The sequence below is a fragment of the Myotis daubentonii genome, chromosome 1 (assembly GCF_963259705.1).
Source record: "Myotis daubentonii chromosome 1, mMyoDau2.1, whole genome shotgun sequence".
Lineage (NCBI taxonomy): Eukaryota > Metazoa > Chordata > Mammalia > Chiroptera > Vespertilionidae > Myotis > Myotis daubentonii.
Genome location: NC_081840.1, coordinates 30,991,628 through 31,018,628, shown reverse-complemented (window position 1 = coordinate 31,018,628; position 27,001 = coordinate 30,991,628). Strand labels below are relative to the sequence as shown.

At 39.7% G+C, this 27,001-nt stretch overlaps 1 protein-coding gene across 5 annotated transcripts in view; it reads right to left on the bottom strand.

Annotated features, from left to right (window-relative positions):
- Nucleotides 1-8,318: 8,318 nt before the first annotated feature.
- PPP2R5E (protein phosphatase 2 regulatory subunit B'epsilon) overlaps nucleotides 8,319-27,001 on the bottom strand; it is a 173,401-nt gene continuing 154,718 nt past the window's right edge. For 3 of the 5 annotated variants that reach the window (XM_059694039.1, XM_059694078.1, XM_059694050.1), the window contains 6 exons: nucleotides 26,688-26,741; nucleotides 26,540-26,590; nucleotides 24,014-24,133; nucleotides 19,472-19,599; nucleotides 17,289-17,390; nucleotides 8,319-12,342 (listed from right to left, as the gene is read on the bottom strand). In XM_059694039.1, the coding sequence (XP_059550022.1) occupies nucleotides 12,243-12,342; nucleotides 17,289-17,390; nucleotides 19,472-19,599; nucleotides 24,014-24,133; nucleotides 26,540-26,590; nucleotides 26,688-26,741 (555 nt within the window). In that variant the 3' untranslated portion in view covers nucleotides 8,319-12,242. The remainder of the gene's footprint in view (nucleotides 12,343-17,288; nucleotides 17,391-19,471; nucleotides 19,600-24,013; nucleotides 24,134-26,539; nucleotides 26,591-26,687; nucleotides 26,742-27,001) is intronic. The other 2 variants (XM_059694059.1, XM_059694068.1) reach the window with 2 other exon arrangements.

Here is a 27,001-nt window from a genome sequence, read left to right as displayed (position 1 = left end):
TCTTCACATCACCTTCTCTGTATGTCTGCATCTTTGTGTGAGTCTCTGTCTCCATCTTTCTCTTCTAAGAGCACCGGACATTTTGTTTTAGAGCCCGCCCTTAATACAGGATGATCTAACCTCTAGATCCTTAATTACATCTGCAAGGAACCACTCCAAATCAGGTCACGTCCACAGGTTCCAGTGAACATATCTTCTGGGGCCATCACGGTACTCACTACAGCCCAGGAAAAGAGATGAGGGAAGAGCCCAGCTGCTCCTGAGAGGCGGTGGGCAGGGTGAAGGAGCAGTACACTCGCCTCTGCTAAGCATGCTTGTTCTTCCCTCCAGACAAGTTACACTCCATAGTTGATAATCAAAAATAATGTGGCCTTGAACTGAACAGGAGCCCACTCCAAAAGAGCTAGTAAAACAAGAATTACTTGAGTTGCATGGTGTGTGTTTTTTTAGAGAATTGGCATTTTCTACTTAGAAGAGCACTCCAAGACAACCAGTTTCTCACATCAACTGAAATTATTGTTATCCACACAACCCTGGACACACCCATCCACACAGAAAAGGAGAACAGATCATGAGTTTTAATGAAAGTTGATCAGAAACTTAGACAAAGGCTCCGGGGGGTAATTACAAGGCAGGGCCACCCATGATTAAGGCTGTTTTCCTAAGAGACAAGTAAAAGTGAGTCTTTCAAAAAAGAAACAGGGCCTGGCTGGGGTGGCTCAGTGGTTGAGTGTTGACCTATGAACCAAGAGGTCACGGTTCGATTCCCAGTCAGGGCACATGCCCAGGTTGTGGGCTCGATCTCCAGTGTGGGGCATGTATGAGGCAGCCAATTAATGATTCTCTCTGATCATTAATGTTTTTATCTATCTCTCTCTCTCTCTTCTCTCCCTTCCTCTCCCTGAAATCAATGAAAGAAGAAAGAAAGAAAAGAAAAGAAAAGAAAAGAAAAGAAAAGAGAAGAAAAGAAAAGAAAAGAAAAGAGAAAAAGAAAGAAAGAGAATATATTTACATGACAGTGGAGAACAAGATCCTAGCTAGAACGGAAAAACATAGTGACCTAGATGAAATGAAAACAGCTGTAAGAATGGATGTTGCACATGCAGCAGCATTTTCCCATGCAGGAGAATGGCTCACTTGGTCAATTGAGATGTAAGGACACTAAGATATAAGGACATGCCTCTGGCATTCCTGAGATCATGCAGAATAAAGCTCCTGTCATACATACCAAGTTAGACAGGCATGATCCTTAGGGCACTCAAATGTCTCTAGATTTGTCATTCTGATATTTGCTACAGAGAAACATTCCAGATTAGCAGGGACCAAGCATGAAGGCCAAACAGCACTCATGAGCTGTGGGAGGCCCCCAGGGTGATCACAAGACTCACCTTCAGGGTATATCCCCAGAAGTGGACGCAGGTCAAGGAATACCACTGCCAACTTGGCTTGTTAGAACAGAACACAGCTCCTAGGAGGGCTTTCTAGCCTGCAGCTTTTTTATCATGTGTCAGAACACTTGGGTACCCTGGCCACCACCCCAGAGGACAGCTGTCAGAGGAACTGTGCATCCTGCTCAAAGGCCAGATTGCTAGAGGAAACATGTGGGCAGTGGCCCAACAGCCTGCTCTCAGATGGGTTGGAGATAACAAAACACAACTCACCAGCAAATGATCATCCTCAATACCCCTTCCAGGCACTCTCGCCCTGTGTGTCCTCCTCGGTGTCAATATTTCCCAGAAACCTCAAGCCCAGAATCTACGCCCAGTGGCTTGGCTTCAGGGAAATTTGCCCTACTCACTCAGCAGAGAGACTGAACCCCACGGGCACAGCAAGTGCAGAGGCCCTGCGGCATGGCCAAGGACCAGGATGGCAGCCAGTAGAGTGAGGATCGATGAGTAAAGGAGGGGAGTAGATCATGGTTTGGAGTCTAGTTTTCATTCCTAGTGTATCAAATTGTCATGAAAGGTTTTAGGAAGGGGAGTGACACGATCTTATAGTCAGAGAAGTCCACTCCTTTCATTTAGGTTTTTTGTTGTGTTTGTTTGTTTTTTTGTTTTTGCTTCTCTGCATCAGTGATGAGTCATGGGATGGAAACAAAACCTGAGTTTCCTGGGGGAAAAAATCACAGCAGCATCTGTATTTATTCCCTTACCTGCTCATAGTCATATTTCTTTTACAGCCCGGAACCTCAAGACTCTTACTGCCTTCCCAGCTTTTACTGGGTGCAACCATGAAGTTGGCAGAACGTCACTGTGAGCATTCTCACAGGGGTCATGCCTCAGGCAATCCTGCTGGGTCCTTCAAGGAGCGGAGACAAGCCGGGGAGATGCCATCAGGTGCGCACAGGAGCACCAAGCCACTTGTCACTCAGTGGCGACAGAGCAGAATACTGTCTCTCCCAGCCTGTCTTCTACTTCTTACTTTGGTTTCTTGTTTTTATCTTTAAAAAGCAATCAGTAAAATCTCAGAGCGCTGTTCATGTATGACATGTGCACTCTCCTGTAAGGATATTTACTTCAATAAACAGTAAAAAGAAAAGGCTACATGCAATTTCATAATGAAAATAAAGCTCCAAGATTGATGTGCTTTGAGCGTTGAAAAGCATTCTCCCAGCACTCCCCTTCTCTCTCCCACTGCTGTAATTGAGCTACAATGTCATGCAGTGTTTTATGTTCAGTGGTTTCTCTCTAATAATTTCTCATCAAATTACATTAGAGGATAGGACTTCACCCCACCAGAAGGTCCTCCCCCTTCCTAACTGCCTCCTCTCAGGCCCGTCCAGGTGGCCCCTTCCTGGCTCCCTGGACCTCCCATAGCCAGCAATGGGCTTTCTAAAGGAACAGTGCTATTTGGATTCTAACAAAGAAACTGGCCTGCCTTTGAGGTTCTACGAGCTCGATTTGTTCTGTTAGAACCACTGGCACTTCAGATGGCTCATTCTGTGAATTTGCTATTGTCTGCTGAAGCGCAACGGGAACAGTGATAATATCCTTTTTGTGTCAGTGAAATCGCCTGTGAACACCTAACTAATTAACGCCACCTGATGTTCACATTTCCTCATTCAAGCAAACTGGATGCTACCTGTGCCAGCTTTCTTCTCATGTGGGATACAGCAAACAGTGGCACAGGTCAAGTTCTGACCCCTTGCATTCTCAAAAGCTCAAGAAAATAGTTATGTATTGCAGGGGGCGGGGAGGAGGATCGAGGCAGGTATCAGCTTGACATGTTACTTCCTAATGCTTGACCTGAGCCTGCTTCATCCTTATCTGTTGCAATCACTCTGGACTCAAAGAACGCCCCTTTTATACCAACAGGCCTGTCTCAATCTGCTGCTGAGGTCGCCTAAGGTCTGCTGCACTGGAAGAAAGAATGCACACTTCATTTTATCTATTTCTCAGGCATGGAGACTTTGGTAAATGGGAGTTATGCTTTCTTTGCATGATCACTCTCTTCTCTTCCCTTTTGACTACTTTTAGCTAATTTCAACTCCTTAAGCTGTTAGTAGCTGCTTCCACATTCCCAATTGCTTATACTGCTATTCCTTGACTTAGCAACTCCACAGACATTATCTATTAAAGATTTAGCTCATTTTGTGTGACCTATGCCTCTCTTTCCCGCCCTCCCAATGTAGTTATATCACCATTTTAAATTAAATCAATAATCAGACATTGTGTTAATATGACTATGTTAATATTCTCTGCAGCCTAGTCAGACACAGTGATATCATGTACCCCCAGAGATCACGCACTGAGGAGCACCGTCTGAGGCATTCTTCCAAATAATGCACAACTTCGATCTAATCACCAGAAAACCCAAACTGAGAGACATTCTAAAAAGTAACTGCTCAAAAGTGTCAGTCATGAAAGATAAGGAAACACCAAGGAACTATCACAGATTGGAAGAGACTAAGGAGATATAACAAAATGTGATGTGAAATCCTGGATTGCAAAAGGGACATTAACGGGGCTTCAGGCTGAGAGTCAGCACTATGTGAAGCAGGAGAACGCAAATAGAGAAACTATCTTTCTGGTCTGGAGAACCAGAGGGCATGGATCAGGACAATCTCAGTCACCAGAAAGGGAGGTGGGTGTCCCAGAAAGGAGAGTGCCAGAGAGGAGGAACCAAAATTTTGTGTATAACTCAGCCCAAATCTACAGCCATACCTGACCCTCACATGCATGGAACAAACTCCAGGGACTGATCAAAGAATTTGAGACTTGAGCTACTGCACAAGAGAAGGAGTTTGTAGTATGAGCCCCTCCAAGATAGTTTTTACTAGAACAAAATAATTAATATGCTTTAGAGGAATAGTACACAATCCAGCGTTGCCATAATAGTCAAAGTATCCAGGACAAAAATCCAAATTTACTCAACATATGAAAAACAGGGAAAATGTAACAAATTCTCCAGAAAATCACTATTTAAAGGGCAGATTTTTCGATAAACTCAATGTTGCAAATAATAGCTTCATGACAACTATTGTAATTATGATTAGTGATATTAAGAAAAACATACAATGAATAAAAATATAGAAAATCTCAACAAAGGAGGAGAAACTACTCTTAGGTATCTCATATAAGTGGAATTTTACAGTATTTGTCTTTTTGTGACTGGCTTATTTGACTTAGCATAATGTCCTCCAGGTTCATCCATGGCATAGCATATTTCAGAATTTCTTTCTTTTTTAAGGTTGAATAATATTCAATTGTGTCTATATGTTTGCTTAACTGTTCATTCAATGCATACGTGGGACACTCCATGTTTTAGCCATTGCTCATAATGATGCTATGAACAAGGATGTACAAATCTCTTTGGGATCCTGCTTTTACTTCTTTTTGGGTATATAACCAGAACTGGAATTGCTGGATCATATGGTAATTCTATTTTTATTTTTTGAGGAACTGCCATATCGTTTTCCACAATGGTTTCACCATTTTACATTCCTATTAACAGCACACAAAGGTTTAGCTACATAATCACCAGCACTTGGTGTGTGTGTGTGTGTGTGTTTTAAGTTAAAGTGGGATGGGATTGGGATAAAGGATTTGAAAAGCATGATGCAGAAGTTTGGGGGGACTCCTTGAACTGATAGAATTATGAATGGAAATGCAAGGGTGAGTGAAATAAGGCTCTTACTTGCAAGAAGGGAATAAATTTCAGACTTCTAAGTTGTGGGGACTAAAATTTGATGTGTGTACTCAGAAGCAGCCATCCTACTGTATAGTGATTACTCTTCAGAGCAAACTGGAGTCAGAATCTTGATTCAATGTTTGGTAGAACCTCAGCTGTCTTAGAGATGAGCACTTCTAACCAGGATTGTTGTGAAAACTTAATGGCTAAAAGAAACTTACACATACAAGGTAAGTGTTAGTTGTTATAATTATTCATTTATATTTAAGCCACCTCTGTAAATAATAGCTAATAAAATATGCATTTAACTCAGGTAACGATATTAATTGCAGGTTACCATGTGCCAGGCTTTGTGTTAATTGCTTTATATATATTATCTAATGTAATATAACATTATACACTACCATTTTACCTGCATTTTACAAATGAAACTGAGGCTTAGATAAAGAACCTTTCACAAAGTCACACAGCTGACAAATAGCAGAACCCAAGTGATCCCATGGGTCTGTGCTTTCCAAGTCCATGGCCTGCACCTTGGGAGCCTGGCCAGAGACATCTTACCTGAAGAGCTTTAGCGAGGATGACGCGGGCCGTGCTGATGTCCATCCTGGTTCTAGGCCTCATATCATGTAGCATCCACCAAGATTGACTCCAAATTGTATGATCAATTCAGACTATGATTTTAAAAGAATTGAACTAAATGATTAAAAAGACAGAAAATCTGAGCATCGGAGAATGGACAAGAATATGAAAAGAGCCAGTCAATGAACACTGGTCTGATCAATCAATGAATACATGTCTTGTAGTGGACTTTTAGGTTGGAGAGCTATCAAGCTTGTTTTCTAAACTCTGCCTTTCAAAAATATTCTTGAAAATGAACATATATCATTAGCAAATCAGATTTTAATTCCACTTGCTTTTCCATAATTTAGTCTGTTCAAAAAAAATCAAATGTGAACTTAATCTACTAGAAATCCCCTGGACACAGTATTATACAAAAATCTCAGAAATATGAATTGAACTGTATATTTACTTTGCCTCCATTATCATAAATATTTATTTACAGGCAGGAGGTAATTTTAAGAGTAGATATCTGTTGAAATAAACTCAGATTTCCTTGAACCCTAAAATTCTTTGTTAAAGTTTCTTCATCCTGTAATTTACCAAGAGGGTGATCTTCAGATGTTACAAATGGTTATGCTTTGAAATAAAAAATGGCTGAGTTTACAAGAATTTTTCTCTCCCCAGCTCAGAGTTTAACATGAAACATTAGTTAACTCTACACAGTTACAGTCTAATGTGATTTAATTAGCCACCTACATCAGATGCTTTACAAAGTATCCTGTAGTTGATTAAAGATGACACTCCTCTCATCACATCACAGTGAGATTATGTCCCTCCACTTGAATCTGAGCAGATCCTGTGACTCCTTGACCAAAAAGATATGACAGAAGTGATAGAATGAGCAGTTTACACTTCCTGTCTCTCAGAACAATCTTTAATATATATATATATATATATCCTATATAATAAAAGCCTAATATGCAAAACGACTGAACAGCAGAACGACTGGTCAGCGGCAGGTGGGGCTGGCGAATAGGTGGCACCAGGCCAGCCAAGGCAGACACCAGCAGGCAGAGGGGGGGGACAGTGATCAGGGGGCAGTGGGGCACCATCCCCCGATCTCCCTGCTGGTCACCTCCTGCAGAGACCAGACTGCAGCTTAGGCCCACTCCCCATGGGCCAGTGGGGCCTAAGCCATCAGTCAGACATCCCCCAAAGGCTCCTGGACTGAGAGAGGGCACAGGCCAGGCTGAGGGGCCCCAAGTGCACAAATTTCCATGCACTGGGCCTCTGGTGTGTGTGTGTGTGTGTGTGTGTGTGTGTATTATTGATTTCAGAGAGAAGGGATAAAAACATCAATAATGAGAATCATTGATTGACTGCCACCTGCACGCCACACCCACACACAAGGTGGGATTGAACCTGCAACCTGGCATGTGCCCTGACCAGTCATGGAACCATGACCTCCTGGTTCATAGGCCGATGCTCAACCACTGAACCACACCGACTGGGCTCTTAGAGCAATTTTTCTTAGAAACGAGTGGACATGCTGTGAAGGACCCCCGTTAGTATGTCATGAACTAAGGCATATGGCTGAACCCGAAGCCAGCAGCCAGAGTGAGCCGTGTTGGAAGTGAATTCTCCAACTCCACTAAACCCAAGTTGACGCTCGAGGAGCAGAGACTAGATGATCTTACCATGTCCTGCCCCAAACTGTACACTGGTAAACAATAACTGGGGTTATGCCACTAAGTTTTGGAGTAGTTTGTTATACAGCAAGGCACTGGACTGCTCCTGATTTTCTCTAGATGAAAGTGTGAATCAACCAACCCCACTGTTTCACAGGCAAGTTGATCAAAGCTATTATTTATGTGGTTCACGAGGCCAGAGGTCAAAAACACACACACAGCCAGGCGCCTGGGAATTCTTCACGCTTCTTTATTAGGAGGCACCCACAGTACAGAACCTCTGACACGGCCGTCAAAGGGGAAGTTACATTCTCTTTGGGAACACCTTCATTTTTGCTTCTGTTACCACTTTGAAGAAAGGAAATAATTTTCAAAGACATTTTAAGTTTCAAGTGTTTAAGACTCCACTTGCCTTTTGTTGTGTTTGAAAAGTAGCACATTTGAGCCCGAGCTGGAAGATTGTTTTGTGGATTTTAACTTTGATGTGGACAAGAAGTCTTGGCCGTCTGGTTGAACCAGTTCATAATTTTCATATGCAACTTTTCATCTCAAAAATGTTTCATTTTTACCTCTATCCACAAACAGATGCTGTTTAAATGCGCACGCGCACACACACACACACACACACACACACACACACACACACACACAATTTAAAATCGATCATGAACCACACAGCATTTCTAACAGGAAAAATAAACTTTTGCTGCCCTCTCCTGCTAAAACAATGAAATACTAAAATACCAAAAGATTTACGGAGCTAAAGCGAAATCCTCAAACCAAAAGCAATGGACATGTCATTCTCATATCCCTCAATCAAAAATCAGACAACAACCAGAAAATGTATTGGTAATATTTATATTTGAAAGTTCCTCACTGATACATGAGGTTTGGATTACAACTTATTTACAATAAGTGATTTCTTTAAAAAAAAAAAAAAAAGAAAGAAAAGGACAAGGGAAGGAAGAAAAAGGAGAGAGATAAGGAGGGGAAGGGAGGAAGAAGAGGAGGGAAGAAAAGGAAACCTATATTCATAGACATCGTAATATGGGATGTTTATTTCCAAGAGATACTACTGCTGCTGTCGTGCACAAACAGCAGCACAAGTGAACATTCCACTGGTTCAAAACTTGCTCAACTTTCTCTCAAGATGCACAATCCTTTTTGATTTTCAAAATTAAATACTGAGAAATATAAAATGCATTGCCAATATACCTACTACAAAAATCCTTTGTGGCTCATTTCTTAACTCCACTCAGAGAAAGCAGCTGAGCCAGAATATAAAAATAAAAATATTGATGTGCAAATAAAACATCACCGATCATGTCCGGTGCCACCTTTTTGCTGTAGGTGACTGTCACTTTGTAATAACATTGGTAATAGCATCAAAAGAGAGAATCTTTTCATTTCCTGGGCCAGGTCGGTGCATCTGATTAAAGTGTGTGTGTGGGGGGGGGGGGGGGGCGGTGGGGGCGGGGGCGGAACATAACTCTGAACACTTAAGAATGCCAATAACATCCATACATTTTCCCTTTCCCACCCTCCCCATCCCCACAAAAAAATAAAAAAGCTTTTAAAGCTCTAAATATACTTTTTTCCCCATAGTGTGATTGAGCCTAGGGCTATACGTTTAAGTATAGCAGGTGCAATTACAAGCAGTTCCTGGCTCTGCACCCTGGACTGTCCCACGCATAGGAGGAGGTACAAAATAATTTAAACCCTTCCCTTTAGGCAAGCAAGCCCAAGATGAAGGAGCATAACCCTGCTTGTGAGTATCCAGCGGCATCAAGGGTATTATTTATTTCTCACTTTTTTATTTTTTATTTTATTTTATAAAAAAAACAGTCAGATGTTAGGAAGAGCAAAATAGAATAAAATTTAAAAGGACAAAAACTCAACACTGAAGGAAAACAATGGGGCCACTTGCACAATGAGAAAAGGAATGCATGCTCGATTCAAAGGATGAGAGGGGTCAGTTCACTCACATGGGTTTTCTAGGCCCACAGCCTAAGGCCTCAGCATCACTCTAAACCACAGGGTTTTTGTTTGTTTTTTCTTCCAAAGACACTCTTAATCCTACCCCTGAAACCAATATGGTAGGGATAAGTTTGGAGTGATCATCACTCACTAACTACAATATTTGCTATTTTAAAAATAGATTTATATATAGTTCTGGAAATTATGAAGCAAACAAAATATAACACAAAGATGCATTTGTCACAATGAGCTCAAGTCGAAGCAACAGGAGAAATGCGGGAAAGGACAGAGAGGGCTGCTGCAAATGCAGCAAGTATGTCCTTAAATATGTCACATGGTGCAACAGTCAGACAACCTAGTTACTCTGTGTCACCGGACACAACATGACAAGTGTCACATTGTCACTTTCAATTAAAAAGAAAAGACAGTGTTTCTTCTCAGAAGTTGCCCTATGAATTTTAGACATGTATCTATAATTGCTTCTTTGAGTATGTCTAAAATCTGGCTTTATTCTCCTCAGTTTGGAATAATCAACACATAAATTGACATCAAGGATATTTGTGTAGTTCTCACCTTAACTCTGAAGACAGGGTAAGGTGCAAAATAGGAGCCTAGTCTTTCTCATTTCAAATGACTGCATTTCATTCTAATGGGCAGAGATATTTCATATACCTGGGATTTTAATGTCCCTTATCTAAAAAAGATGAATTAATGGCAAACAAACGTTTAGACTGTCAAAACTAAATGGAATGCAGAGTCAAAACTAACAAGCTAAAATCGGAGAGGATTTGTTATAAATTTATTTTTTATCTTTAGTTGTTGAACTTGCACCTTTGCTCCAGCACTTTGAAAGGAAGTTGTTTCATCTTTGGCAGTCTCTGCCAAATGTACATTGAATCCCCATGAATGTTCTTTTTTAAAAAGAAAAACCTATGAATTCCATTAAACCATGTTATGTTTGGTGTTGCATATGACTATTTTACTGCTGGTTCTTTCTCAGAATTCTCAATGCCAAGTTTTGTTTGTTTTACAAAGTTGCTGAGATGACAGTGTTCATAATTAGCTGACTTTTACACACACACTGTGACCTGATAATCCGGAAACACCTAATAGGGGAGAAAGGTCAACCGCCTTTTTTCCCTCTTTTTCTTAGAAACAATGTAACTGCATATTCTACTTTATATTTAAATGGAAGGAAGAAAGTATACAAGCCCATATTGATATTATATTTCTACTAAGAGCAACAACAGTTCATATGTTCATGTTTGCTGCTATGACAATTCAACACATGAACAGAATCAGCTCTATGCCATGAAGACTGCTGAAGTGATGGTTTAGGATTATCAACTCACTGCTGCTATGTCCATAACAAGCAAATGCATCCTGGAAATAAGCCCCAAACACATATCTTTCAGTACATAATAATGCAACCACAATAGGTTAAGTACATACTGTACACAGTTTTATCAGTATTTTTATCTCCCCAAGATGTTAAGAGTCCTCTTTTAAATACAAAGCAGAGAGCCAATAAAATATAGCTATAATACAGCCCTAGATTTTGTTTTGTTTGTTTTTGTTTTTTCTTAAACAATTTGGTCACAATGCACCTTTGATATAAAAGCATTTTTAAACTTTATTATTAATACTCAGGACATTAGGAATTTCCAGATTTTTTTCAGTAGCATTTGTAGAACCACTTTTGGTAACAAATACAGTAGTTAGGAATACGCATCCAATTCAGAATGCATAATAATGTTTATCCTGAATCCTTTCTGGCTAAAAACAGGGCTGGCGCTGTGATGAGATATAGGAGAATCTACAAAAAACACGGTAACATGTTTGTTTTTCCCCAGAGGCTACATCCTCTTTTGCTGGAATACTTTATAAATACATATTAAAAAGTAAGGCAACAACTCCAAACAGTCCAAGCTGTTTGCTCAACTCTATTCCCAATTAGATCCGCAATCCTGGCGATCAATTTCATGGTTGTACTATTTAGTGTCTGTCTTTCTGATTTCAAAATGGTCCAAAGGATGTTTTCTGACATGTCTAAAACATCTCTGGTATGTGTGTTCAATGATGTACGCAATTAATACTGCTTAGGTACTGAAGCCTATGATGTCCCAGTGCCTGTTTGCAAAGGATTCAAGACATTGATTTGGATTCACCTTAAACTCCTGCACGAATCCAAAATTCCCTTCCCTACTATGTTTATCACCTCTTCTCTTTTACTCCAAATTTTAAACCTAAAGGAGTACCAGGACTACCTGGCTACTGGAAAGATGTTCACTCCAGTAAGCAAAACTCTCATCTGGGACCTTTATAACTCACAGCCCCATTCCATGTGGACATTCAACTCAAGAAGATGTGCAAAAGGAAAAGATGTCAAATTACAGTCAAGTTATCCAGAAGAGGGTGTTATACAAACCTATATGGAAATGACAGTCTTTTTTTTTTTCTTCTTCCTTTCCTATAAATACATTTAACAGCTCAGCAGAAAGACAAGCTAAATTTAAGATTGTTCACATTTGAGAATTGTTTCAAACTCTCTGCTAATGATAAATAAGGAACTCCCGACAATGGAATTTTAACAGCAGTTTCATTAACAGGTCTCTGAAAACTGCTTTTTTTTTTTTTTTAAAGGGTTAAGAACAATGATTATGTTTGCAAAGTTCTGAGAAGTCCATCTACTGTCCAAACTTTGGATTGAAGTCCTTATTTTTTTTTCCTTTACTTAGAGACAGGTATATACAGTGCTGTTGTAATAATGAAACAAATGTGAAATCTACTGTAAAGTTGCACAATACAGAAAACTGTTGCTCCATCTTCTACTACATAAATGTGTGACTCCACAGGTTAGTAATGTTGCTGCCATTGTTTTTGTTAAGTTGGAATTATCCCATCACGTCTAAGACCTCTCTTCAACTCCAGATCCTCCAGTTTTTTCCACAATTCCTCACGCTCCTTTTCTTTCTTTTTCTCACTGGGGAAGAAACAAAATATAAAGTAAATACCTGGGGAGGTTTAAAGAAGTTATTCATCAATAACTGCCCCTTGAACATTCTTTTTCCCATGTATGTTTTAAAAGGTCTTTGAAAAGCTTGGCATTAAGCTTATGGGTATTTCTTCTTTTTGGTTTTTCTCTCTCTTGCTCTTTTATCTGACACTTATTTAGACACAAAGTAGTATTAATGAACAGAATAGAAGATGACAACTTTTTATTGTTGTTAATCCTCACCCAGGGATATTTTTCCCATTGATTTTTAGAGAGTGGAAGGGAGGGGAAGAGACAAAGAGAAACATCGGTGAGAGAGAGACACATCAATTGGTTGTCCCCTACATGTGCCCCAACCAGCATAGAACCTGCAACCCTTCAGTCCTTGGGCCAAAGCTCTAACCACTGAGCATAACCAGCTAGGGTTGATTTTACATTAATATTCCTTTATACTTAATACAGAATATTAACTTCAAAATTACTGAGAAACAAAAATGAGGATCATTTATATGTATCTGTTATCCTAAAACCAAGGGCACATTAGTGACTTTCACTTGGGATCTTCTTAAAATCTAATTTTCTCTTTGTCTCCAAACAGTTTCTCAAAAGAGATGCTAGAAATGACACTGATGCAGAGAATGCAGGTCAAGAAAATATACTTCCTCTTTATGAATATCTGTTTTTCCTACACTATGTCTATTTAAACTCTTTAGCAGTATCTTGTAAGTGTTAATAAATCACAAAATCTAAATTAACATATTTAATACTTATAAATACAACCAAATTATATATTATTTCTTCTGTGATTGCAGTTTTAATGAGCTGGACAGAATTGTGTTGATATTACTATATATTAAAACTTTAATGTTCCAAAGCTTCAAATTTAGTTCAATATCAATTTAACTAGTGACTTCCGTATCTGGGGGAAAATTGGTAAAATTTACTAAAACTCTGGATGTCTAAAATAGGGTTAACAAATTTTATTTTGCCAAGGACATGTTTAGATTACCATATTTTTATAAAAGAAATAGTGCTGATTTTAACATCAACCAAGTCAGAAGTACATAATCCAGGAATATATGAATATAATGTAAATTAATAAATTCACATATATTAAAATAATTAATTCATTTCTGTCCCTAGCTTTCCCAGGTTGTGATGAGCCAGTAAACAGCACACCCAAATGACATCTGTGTATCCATAAATTCAGATAATTCCTAAAAAAGGGCCATGTGTTACTTTACGTAGCAAGAATTTAATGGCAGTTACAGTACAATATTTACTCAGGGAACTCCACATAGGTTAAGTGAAATTTGTATATAATTCTAATGCCTCATATTTTTATATCATCCCCAATTTTTTAAAGTTATGTTGATAACTACAGCAATAGAAATTAATTTTCATTGCCCACAAAAAAAAAAACCACTCTAGAAATACTTAAGTAATTTTATATTCTCATCCCACTAGTCTTAAGGAAACATTTCATTATGTAATATGGTCATTAATATTATCATTTCATAATTAATATTTTGTTATTTTAAGCTTTTGTTTACTATAATTAATTTCAGCTATCTCAAATATAATCTGCACAATATAAATTTCAGTGGGCATAATTTTCAAACAATTACCTGTAGGGTAATTTCAGTGGACATAATTTTCAAACAATTACCTGTAGGGTAATTTTGACCCTGAAAATTTATATTTACATGACAAGATTAGATAATTCTTCGATCATTATGAATTCCAGATTCTTAACTGTAAAAGTAAGCTGTTTGGTAAATTATCTCTTTTGGTTTCTCAGTACAGTTTAAGAATAATATTAAGTCTAAATAAACGTTATCAGGGAATACTGATTTGAGTACATTTAAATCAATTCTGTAGATCCTGCTGGTTTCAAAGAATATGACCTTTAATTTGGAGGAAGAGGGAGAAGAAATTGGTAGGCAAGGCCTTAGGATCTTTATTCAACTAAAAAACAGTTTAAATATACGTAAGGTTCATACTGCCCTAATTCAGTTTAAATTAAGAACCGACATCATAAAAATACTCATCATCTTATTCCTGAAGAGTTTCTTTGATCAAAGCTTTATGGCATTCAGTGCCATCTGCCCTGTGGGGCTTTTCTTCCAGGGCAACTTTGTGCTGATCTATCATAAATCTTTTGTTCAGACAACTTTATCTTCAAAAGTTCTAAATATTTCTGATATAGTCAGTGTCACCCCCATTCTTTCCCACTTTTCTCTCTACCTATAGGAGTGAGTTTAGAAACTTAACCATGTTGTCAAGCTAGGATACTGTCAAATTCTCTCCCAATTTCAATTTTACATAGCACTAATGTTGGCATGTGTATCTAACAGTGTTAGATACTTATTTCACACACGATTTCAGACTTGCAATCCTTACAATTTTATCTGAACTGAAACAATTACTGGTGTCTTGCCATCCAGAAGTGAAATCCTTCATTCAGTTCTCTGAAAGTACCAAATAAATCTCTTTATTCTCTTTTCCTATTCTATATCTATGGAGAAGCCAATGTTTCCATCTATTCTGTTTAACCTTCTACTGTTCTTTGAACAAAATATCACCCTTGCTTAAAAATAATCCTTCTCTCAATAAGAAAGCCCATTTGCTATAAGTCACTTTAATATATCAGATTATCAGAATCAACTTCACAGTGTCTATTTCTGATACCCTTGGTTAATTCTTATCTTTTTAAAGGGTTTGTCTAGTTTAAATAATAAATGATCAGTAAACAGTTTATTACTGAAGTTCAATAAATATGAATTTACTTCAATCAATTTCAATATCTATACATATAAAACCCTAAGTGACCGACGGTTCAACCGTTTGCTATGATGCACACTGACCACCAAGGGGCAGACACTCAATACACAGGCATGGAAACATGGAACAGACTGATGAATCTCAGAGGGAAGGGGGGAGGGTGGGAAGAGATTAACCAAAGATCTTATATGCATACTAGAGGCCTGGTGCACGGATTTGTGCACCGGTGGGTTCCCTCACCCTGACCTGTGCCCTCTGGCAATCCGGGACCCCTCGGGGGATGTCAGAGAGCCGGTTTTGGCTGGATCCTCGCAGGCCAGGCCAAGGGACCCTACTGGTTGCACGAATCCATGCACTGGGCCTCTAGTTTTAGAAATAAAGTCTTTAATACTGTTAATTGGATTCTACAGATTTAATCCTTATTCAACTGGGATAATAAGCTATTAGTTGCTTAAAAAGGAATATTATGTACAATATACCTTTTAGTGGTATATCACAGCATGAATGTGTACTTTACTTCCTTTATTTAAATAATTATTTAAATTAGACAAACTTTTTAAAAAGATAAGAATTAACCATGGGCATTTTAAGTTGGGGACAAGAAAAGTTATTATAAATTCAGTGATTTGCAAAAACTGTAAATATAATAAAAGTTCTTTAAATTGCAAGTATGACCCAACATATCCCATACTTAATATTTATTCCATTATTTTATTAAAAATCTCAACCTCTTCTGTCTACAATTAAACACTTGCCATATTCCATAATTAAGTTGCTTTTCAATATATCATAGTATAACTGTTTTTAAATGAGTGTAATGGTCCTTTGTCTCCTGCCACCAAACCTTTCCCCTCATTGCTCTCTTTATCAATAAATGCAAGTAACACATTCAAAATCAGGCAAAGCAAAGAAGCAAGGGAACCACAGAGAGCTTTGCTCAGGAGATTCCACAAGGTCCTGGGTCTGAACACTCACACACACACACACCTCTGGGATCCTCTAGGTTCACAGTTTTATAATATATAAAGTGGCATTTGCTTCTGTATGATCAGAGCCAAAAAAACAAAGGTCCCACTACTAACAAACTCTCTAGACTTTCCTCAATGTCTCCAAGTACACTGATGCCATGGTCTGAACATTTGTGCCCCCAGCCCCAATTCATATGCTGAAATCCTAATCCCCAAAGATGATGATATTAGTAGGTAGGGCCCCTTTGGGAGGTGATCAGGTCAAGAGGATGGTCCCCTCATAAGGGGATTACTGCTCTTGTGAGTGATACCACAGAAATCCCTTGACACCTCCCCCACTTCCTCCAAGTGAGGACACAATGAGAAGGTGCCAGCTATGAACCAGAAACAGGGCCCTCATCCAGCCAGGCTGGCGCGATGCTTTCGGACTTCCAGCCTCCAGGACTGTGAGCAATTAATTCCTGTTGTTTACAAGCTGCCCATAAAACACCCATATGGGGTATTTTGTTATTGCAGCCCGAATGGACTAAGACATCATCTTTTGGAAATTTGGACATATTGAACAAGAAATAACAAAACTGAAGAATCACATAAATGAAATTAAGAAAGGCTTTATTCAGCCATAGCATTTATTATAAAGAGTTTGCCTGTTCTTTGCCCCCTTTTGGTCTTAAGCATTTCAGTATTTATAAAACACCAGACTCTTCACCTCCCTATCCTTTTCACTGTAATGAATTTGTTGGGGGTCTAGAATAGAAAATAAATTCTGAGCCAAAGAACTAAACAAAATGGTGCCTCGTCCCTCCTGCTGCTGGAGTGAAGTACAAGATCAGCCCAATTGTCGTTCAAGTAAGTTCAGGACAGGAGCAGATCCAGCTGGCAAACTACCTGATGGTTCCCGTATGCAGACCTGAATGCCAGCTCTGTGCCAAGCTCTTAACCCTGAGGTAGAAGAGAAACACTACAGAAGGGAAGGAGGAAAGCAGCCTTTTTCAAAACAACACTTTGCTGTCCAGGGGCTCCACTAAAAACGACACAACTAATGAGCATGCAGAAATGAAGAGTTAAATAAATAAAATTGTATGGCTTAGGATTTCAGTGCAATTAAGCCACATCAGCAAAGAGCAAGGAACGAACTCAATAGTTTTGGGCACAGCTGACAAAAAAGCTTTAAAAAGTTACCGCTGGCGATCTGACTTGTATGTGGCTGTCAGCTCGTCAAACATGGTGCTGTTCATTTCCATAAACGCCTTCAACACGTTGTAGACTAACGCCACGATGGCCCTGGGAAGCAGAGAAGAGGGACTTATTAGTTAGTTGTACATAATGGGATGGAGAAAGAGAGAAAGCACAAACCTTGAATGAGCTCCACGTATTGCACACTATCTCCATCCCTTTTAGTTGGAACAACTAGAAATGACATACAGTTCATTTCCAAATCAAGAGTTACTGTCTTTACTGTTCAAGGCAAGACATCATCCTGAGGGGTTGGCAGGATTAAAAAAAGAAAAATCTAATTCTGCCCTTCTAATTATTGGTAACCAGAATAGACTTGCCTGTGGGCAACTGTTAACTTCATTTAATAAAAAAGCAAGCATAAAAATAAAGCAACTCCACCTTAAAAAGGAGCACCTGTGGTAGCACTAACCTTAGAGGCCTAAATTTGCATAGAATTTTATTTTTATCATTAGCATGTATATTATCATACAGAATTCATCAAAATCAAAAGCTAGAAATATGTAATTTATATCATTCATATCCATAGATACGATATTAAACCCCTATAAGTTGGGCAGTTTAATATGAGTTAGTTTCTATTTGTGATTTGCATCAGTCCACTCAGACCAACTTGATCCCCTTGCTGATCCAATACATTGCCGGTAAGGTAGCAGGCAAGCTGGTGATGGCTGCGATGAGCTGTGGAACAGCATACGGCTAAACAGCCAAAACGGTGGTCCATACTCAGCAAGGAAGAATAAGCTCTTGGGCAACACGAAGACTGTCCCTTGATGGGCCTGACAGCTTCAGACCAGATCTAAATAGCACTGCCCTTTGCAAAACTATACAACAGTGCTTCCCTTTTGCAATATGCTCCAATACCTCTGAAAAGGGCACTGGTAAAAGTTAGGCCAGGTGTTAAGTAAACCATGGGTTTGATGTTTCCAAAACGTTTATAAGAAGCTGTGTTGCTTCTTCCCTGTGCCCATTAGTAAAAGGAAAACGTATACTCCCTTCTGCTGAAACGAATGACCTCCCCAAATGCTCCAGGCAGTGATGGAGAAGGGCCAAAAACAGTATACTGAGCAGTTACACACTCTTGCTGAAACCACTCTCTAGGCTAGATTCTCAAGAGACTATCTGCATAAGGAGACTTCATTGTTTACCAGCTCCTTATTTTTACCAGTTTTGTTAATAAAATTTCGTGAATTTGAAAAATGTATTATTATTTTACAGTTGTATGCAAAACTTTTAAAGCCAAACTAATTACTAATATACTGAATTCTACCTGCTGATTTTTAATGCCACCTTAACTTTTCTTTCTATTCCCCAGAGAAATATGTAAAGCCATTCAAATACAGAATGCTCTAACTTTCACAGGCCTAGAGGTTAAAGTTCTCTTTGAAGACTGTAAACTTTTCTTCCCTCAAAACATATATAATGACTAAGTTGGTTTTTTTAAAAATGGATCTTGCTAAAATGCCAATCAATTCAGATCACATCACTTTACAACTCTTTAGTGTTTCCTTATCATTCACGTGGTGAAGGCTCATGTGGGCCCCACTCCCCTTTCTAACCTCGTCTTCCAGCAACCTCCTGTGCTTCAACCTTCCCAAACTCTCAGGTCTCGGACTTTTTACATTTTTATTCCTTTTTATATGACAGATGGACCCACACTCTGAAAGGGCTTCCCCATCCCATTCACCTGCCAAATTCCTTTAAGATTCAATTGGCGCCTCACCACTCCACTGATGTCCTCAAACCCTTCCTCTCCCTCCAGAGCATCCCCATATCTGTTCCATTCATAGACAGGCCAGAAGCCCTCAAGTGAACTATGCTAACAGAACACACTTATAATACTGCTTCATAAAAGTATCTGTTTACTTGTGGGTCTTGCCAACCAGTCAGTGAAGTTGTTAAAGGTAGGGACTTTATCTTTTCACATATTCCTCTTTAGCAACAAGCACAGCATCTGGCACATAGCAAGCACTCATGACATTTTATTAAGCAAAAGAGAAAAAGGGAGGGAGGGAGAGAAGACCAAAGGAAGAGAGCAAGGGAGGGAAGGAGAAAGAAAGGGAAGGGAGGGAGGGAGGGAGGGAGGGAGGGAGGGAGGGAGGGAGGGAGGGAGGGAACGGAAAACCTACGGATTCCAATGTTCTTTTGAAATCCTATACAGACTGGAAAACATGATGGGAAGGATGACATTAGAGTTTTCTTCTATCAAACTCATGATGTATTCATTATTCCAATAATAGAGCGCCCTTTCTGCCACCTTTGAGAAAAGAAAAAGAAAATGTTAAAAGAGAGAAAAAGACAAAGATAAAATTAAAAATCTCCAAACAAAAGTATTTTAAGACTATTTTTATATCATTCAACCAAATGTAAAATTAAATATTAATCACGCTCTACATTTCTGTGGGTTTAAAATCTTTCAGAAAGTTCCAAAGTGGTTCATCAATTTGGAGAAGGAAAAGAAGTTTCCTTACCTATTTCTATTCTCCTTTCATACTGCTCATTTCATCTAATTCCACATTTTTTCTGCATAGCTCCCAAGCTCCAGACACCTCTATTCCCTATGCCACACAGTTTCCACCATTCCTTTAACCCCTTTCCTGACTCACCTCTTTCACCCACACAGCACATGGCTGACACTGTCAATAGCTGCAGAGAAAACCCAGCTGCCCATCCCTGCAGAGCAGTCCCCTCTGCTAAGCACCTCCTGTGGCAGGTGCTGTGCCTACACTGCAGGGAGAATGTGCCATCGTCCCCACCACCTACAAAGTAGCTACTGTTGTGCCCATTGGACGAAGGAGGACACTGAGGTTCAGAGACACTAGTAACCTAGCCAACATCACGTGACTAGCAAATGGTAAAAGCTAAGACTCGAGTCTAGTGCCTGGACTCTTTCCAGACTTCATTTCTGTCACCCTTGCTTTGGACTAAATAAGCCAGGAGAAAGTCGCTCCGTTTCTGGACTCGGGGACACTAGATGTATATAAGACTGCCTGCTATCTCAGATCCCTTTTCTCTGACCACCTCACTATCAACTGACTCTAAGAATTCAACAGAACACCTCCAAAAATAATCTAAAATATCTAAAAAGTCATCTATAATAGGAATCAATATAAACCCAATTCTCAAAAAAAATTCTAAAATCCCTAAAAAGGGTAGTTATATGAGAAAAGAGGGGCTTCTTTCATTCCATCAGATTAAGAAATTATGTTTTCATTTAAAAATTAAAATTAATTTTAATTTTATATGAATATATGCATAACCCATGGACACAGATAATAGTGCAGTAAAGCCCTGGGGAGGGCAGAAGGGGGTGGAGGGGGGGAAAGGGAACATCTGTAATACTTTCAACAATAAAGATAAATTAAGTGAAAACTATAAAAGAATAAAAAATAAATTTAATTTTAAAGTAATTTTAATTTAATTTAATAAAATGGTACAAGATGCATCAACCAATACACTCTTGAGGAATTAGAACCTTTCTATTTACATTATTCAATTTGGTTAAAAAAAAAAAAAAAAAAAGGAATGGGACTTGTGAGGCACTAGACCCTGAGAGTACAAAGAAACAATCATTACTGAATATTTACCATATGCCAGGCACTATGCAAAGTGTTTCACATACATATTATTCAATCCTCACCACCAACACACTGAGTAGGTAGCATTATTTCTATTTTGCCAGTGAGGAAACTGAGGCTCAAGGTCACATGGCTGGCAAGGGGCAGACTCCAAAGTTCCTGCTCTTAAACTCTTTTCTCTGTCATCCCTATGGTGCTCAGATGCCGGTGGGGAAAGGAGGAATCGACCTACGAGCCTATCCATGTAAACTGTGGTAAGTGTCACATCAGACACAGAAATAAAGTGCTGGAGGGAAGGGCAGACAGAACCACCCTGATGACGTGGGGGAGAGGAGCAGTGGCAGGATGATGACACAGGGGGTGGCATCTCAGCTGGGCTTTGGAGGATGAAAGGAGGAAAGGCCATTCCAGGTCGAGGGAAATACAGGAAGGGAGGCAGAGGCACCAACATGGACAGAGTGTCTAAACACCACGAAGCACACAGTGTGTCTGAGGCAGTATGTCTGAGGCACTGGATAAATGTTTGCTGGATGAACCAATGGACACAACGAATGAATAAAGACCTCTTTACTTTACTTCTTTTGTTTTCAGTTCTTTTGTTCTATCGAATAATTTAAAATTCTTTCTTCTTTCTGCTATAGACCGAACTGTGTCATTTCCCCACTCCCCGCCAATTCCTAGGTTGAAGCCCTACCCCCATGAGTTGAGGTCATGAGGGTAAGGTCCTAACTGAACAGGCTTTGTGGCCTTATAAGAGAGATACTGCCTCTCTTTCCACATGCACTCACCACGGAGAGGCCATGTGAGGACAAGGGACAAGGTGGTCACCTGCAAGGCAGAAAGGAAGCCCTCACAGAAGCAGGTCTTGCTGGCTCTCTAGTCCCAGACTTCCAGCCTACAGAACTGAGAAATGAGCTTCTGTTGTTCATACAGTCTGGTATGGAAACTGCTGCAGTCTAAATATTTGTGTCACCTCAAAACTCATGTGTTGAGATCCTAACCCTGAAAGATGACGGTACTAGTAGGTGGGGTCTTTGGAAGGTACTTAAGTCATAAGAGTGGAGCCTTCATGAATGGGGGTCAGTGCCTTTCAAAACAGCCCCTCTGCCATGTGAAGACACAAGAAGAAGCCTGTGACCCATGAAAGAGCCCTTACCTAACCATGTTGGCACCCTGATGTCAGACTTCCAGCCTCCATATAACTGTGAGTGATAACTTCTGTTGTTCATAAGCCACCCAGTCTGTGGCATTTTGTTAGAGTAGTCAGCCCCAGCTGACTAAGACACTTTGTCTCCTTTCTGAGCTTCTGAGAATCACTTACTCCTTCCTGATGATACTCATTTTAAAAGATTCCAGCTCCTTGCCCTTGCCTGTGTGGTGTGGCTCAATTGGTTGGGTATCGTCCTGTGCACCAGGAAGTTGCCAGTTCGATTCCTGGTCAAGGGCAGATACCAGGGATTGTAGGCTTGATCCCCAGTGGGGGCATGTAGGAGGCAGCTGATCTATGTTGCACTCTCATATTGATGTTTTACTTTCTCTCTCCCTCTCCCTTCCTCTCTCTCTAAAAATCAATAAGCTATTCTTAAAAAAAATTAAAAGGCTCCTGCCTGGCCATTGTGGCTCAGTGGTTGAACATCAACCTATGAACCAGAAGGTCACAGTTCGATTCCCAGTCAGGACAATGCCTGGGTTGTGGGCTCAATCCCTAGTAGAGAGCATGCAGGAAGCATTAATCAATGACTCTCTGTCTCATCATTAATGTTTCTATCTTTCTTCCTCTCCCTTCCTCTCTGAAATCAATAAAATTATTTTTAAAAGGTTCCTGCTCCTTGCCCTAATTACACCAAACATCCTCATGAAAACAGTAAATAAGGTAAACAATCCAGATGTTTGAGCCGCAGCCATGTGTAATATGCAAAACATCTACAGTATCCTGAATTTTTCCTATCTAGATGTGTGTTATATCATCCAATGTAATGGTTCATATAATGGTTTCTAAGTGTGTGTGTGTGTGTGGAGGGGGGGTGCGGGGGGGGGGGCGCGTTATACAATCACAAGATTGTCACGAGATCACTGACTTGACACACTGAGATGTCTTTAGACAACAGCGGTGTCTCTAACTGTGCAGGATAATGCAGAGCAGGGGAAAGTCCCTCAAGTCCACTGTTAGCCAACTACAATCTGAACAATCTCTTCAAATCAGTAGGCAGTATATCAAGAGTCAATTCTCTACTCTGTAATTCAGACCTCTGGTGAGATATCGAAGGATAAAGCCTAATGTGTATTCACCCCAGATCAACCTCTTCCCTCTTGCGTGGGTTCCTCATCACTGCAGCAAGGGCCCGATAGAGAAAATTGCCCAGGTTCACCTGCACTGTATTCTCCCCAAGTGGCCACAAGGAGGCAGAGTGGTGCCACAGGAAGGTTCAGACAAGCAGCTATACCTATTGATTTCACTGCATATTAACTTGGGACCTTAAGCAAACCATTCTCTGAGTCTCATTTTTTTTTTTCCATCTAGAAAATGGGGGGTGGAGGGGGGAAGGGAGCCTCATAGATAATTTGAAGTTTAGAAATAATGTACGCAAAGCAGCTGGTGCAGAGTAAAATATTAGTGTTCCTTTTCTCTTAAGCTTTATTTAGCATTCTCTCTCATACTCTATAGCAAGCATGTCAAATTCAAAGACTAACACGGGCCAAATTAACTAGGCAAACGGCCCGTGGGCGACGAGTCTGACATGCTTGCTCTATAGGAAGCCTACCAGTCTACCTCTTATTCAGCTACTTTACTCTAGACAAATTATTCTGCCACTTTGAGCTTTAGCATTCACGTCTGTAAAAATCACAATGCCCTCCCTGCAGGGTGGTCAGAAGAATTAAAGTTACTGAGCAGAAAGCATCATCACAGTGACTGGCGTATAGTGCTCAAGATAAAGGTGCTTATTGTTAAAATTATTGTTATCATGTGAGAAAATAGCAAATAAGTAACAACAGGTAGCTGGTGTCCATTATATTAATTCAATACAAATAAAATTTTGCCAAAATAATACATGCTGCATAGGCTACTCTGCCTCATGCCCTCCTGGTACTAACCTGAAAATGGGGGCTAGATACACACTTGGCAATTTGTTTAAACAAAGGTTCTTGAATTTTAATAAATTGTGAAGGTTCAATCACATCCAATATTTCTTCCAGCTCCCCAAGAAACATAACCTGTAAGTAACACACAAAACACAAAATGTCAGGCATTTCATTAAAAAATCCATAGGAACGGTGAGGATTAATGAGAGTTAGCACTGTTTTAAGAAAAATGTATACATAAAACCAAACATATATGAACACAGGTATTATGCTAGATGTTCATTTCACAAAGAATTCACCAGAGGGTGCTTGTTGAGAGCAAGTTCCCTTGACATTGAAAACACAATTCTATTTACTTTGGAAAAAATACATGTTACATCTATTACACAGAACAACTGCTCTTAGACAAAGGGATCCTGCAATTCAGGACTGTCCTGTGCTCTCTCTCTACTGCTATCAACCCAGCTATCTCTTCCCTCACCCACATGTTTTAAACAACAGGGGAGTGGCCGTCCTGAATGCATGCACAAAAGTCCACAATGGCACACGCAGATACTTCCCAAATATGTCCAGCTCTGACGTGTGGTAGGTGTTCCTCTAGGACAGGGGTGGGGAACCTTTTTTCTGCCAAGGGCCATTTGGATATTTATAATATCCTTCTCAGGCCATACAAAATCATCAACTTAAAAATTAGCCTGCTATATTTGGTCAAACATTTAATTAACTCACCCCTAATGTCTTGGTAGGGCCAGACCAAATGATTTCACAGGCCTCATATGGCCCACGGGCCAGACCTGATCCCCACCCCTGCCCTAGGATATGCTGTTAACAGAACACATAGGATCAGAAAGATACAAATGAGCAGGTTCACCCCCAAGCAGGTAGCCTTTAAAGCCTTTCTACCCAATCTCCACACTTACACATACACACATGCATATCATTGTTCACTACTGAGCACAGTGAATCTCGTGGCCTCAGCACCATGTGCCTCAAGAAACTGCTTTTAGATCACAAAATGGAGCCAAATCAATAGTACAGTCAGTTGTTTTAAATATAATGGAAAACCGACAGAGAAACAAAAACAAGTTACCTATCTAGGCATAAAAAAATAATTACCTTAGAAAAATTAAGTATGCAATTAAAATATGAAAAATGACAATGCCTTCTTTATATCTTAAGATACATCTGAGTAGCAATGCATACTTTTAATTTTACCTAACAGGTGGTAAGAAATTAGATGATTTTTTTGAAGCTGTATAGGGTTTTGGAGAATTGAAACTGATTTGAAATGGAGGGTGTTTCCGTTAAAAGCAAAATTTGTAGACTCTTGCCATTTGTCAAGATACAGATTCTGACCTAGCCAGTTTGGCTCAGTGGATAGAGCGTCAGCACACTGAAGGGTCCCAGGTTCCATTCCAGTCAAGGGCACATGCTTGGATTGCGGGTTCAATCCCCAGTAGGGGGTGGGCAGGAGGCAACCAATCAATGATTCTCTTTCATCTCTGATGTTTCTATCTCTCTCTCCCCCTCTCCCTTCCTCTCTGAATTCAATTAAAAAAAAAAATCAAACACATAAATTCTCCCCAAATTTTTCCAAAGTGTAAAACTAACAAACAGCTGATCTTTTCTGGGCCATTTTTCACATCGTTTCTAACTTTTCAGGAAAGTGGATGCAGATCTGGCACCCAGCTAGGCTCACTTCCAAGTTAAGAGACACTCCCCCACAACAACCTTGCATGGCTTTTTTTTTTTTTTTTTAAGTACAAATCATTGTAGGTCAGAGGTGTCCAGGCCACTTGTAAACAGCTAAACTACAGGTCTGTAACATATTTTATGACTGTGCATAGGAAGATCCCATCTACACTATGTCTTAAAGTGGGTATTTGGATAGTTTGCTCTAGCACCAGTGATGGCGAACCTTTTGAGCTCAGCGTGTCAGCATTTTGAAAAACCCTAACTTAACTCTGATGCGTGTCACATATAGAAATTTTTTGATATTTGCAACCGTAGTAAAACAAAGACTTATATTTTTGATATTTATTTTATATATTTAAATGCCATTTAACAAAGAAAAATCAACCAAAAAAATGAGTTCGCATGTCACCTCTGACACGCGTGTGATAGGTTCACCATCACTGCTCTAGCACCTATCCACAGTGACAGCAAAACCTCCACACTATGAAGGTGGTCACTAGGAAGGTGACATGGAGAGGCCAGACAGTTGGACACATGTCTGGGACCTGGCTCAGGCTTCCGTAGGGCTGAGCAGTACTGTGATTAAAGTCCAGGGTTCAGGAATCAGGAAGGAGAAGGCAGGTTCTGGCCTAACCACCTATAGTTAGTGTACTCGGCCAGGCTCCTTAACTTCTCGAGGCATCAATTTCATAACCAGTAAAATGAGAACATTGGTAGTCCTGCCTTACAGAGCTGCAATGAGGGTTAAGTGAAAGAATTCATTTTATACATGCTTATTAGCTTGTGCCTGGCACTCAGCCAATTATTTAGTACGCTACTAACACACTGACATTAAGCACTTACCTCTTTCTGACTACATGTTTTGGGCCAAAATTTCATTAACCCCCTAATAACCTAAAATGGAAAGGAAAAAAACAAATGACACTTAATTTTTCATATGCACTCCATGAAAAGTGGTCTATAATTCAAAATTATGGAAAAAAGTACTTACTGGTTCTGTGAGTGAAGGATCTTTCTCCAGAAATTGTACTATGCAATATGCCAGCTGAAGAAATAAAAATGAAGGACAAAATTAGGAATTCTATATAGTAAGTTTTCAAAAGACGTATTATTAAAGCTTCCTAAAATGTTTCCAGACTCTGGTTTTAGTAACTTCACATCCAATTTATTTTCAAAATAAAAAATATATAAAAAGCTACTTTTCAAGTCAAAGAGTGGCACTAATAAGGCTCCAGGGGAATTTTTTTAAAAAAAGAAGACTGGGATAGCCCTGGCTGGGGTGGCTCAGTTGGTTGGAGCATTGTC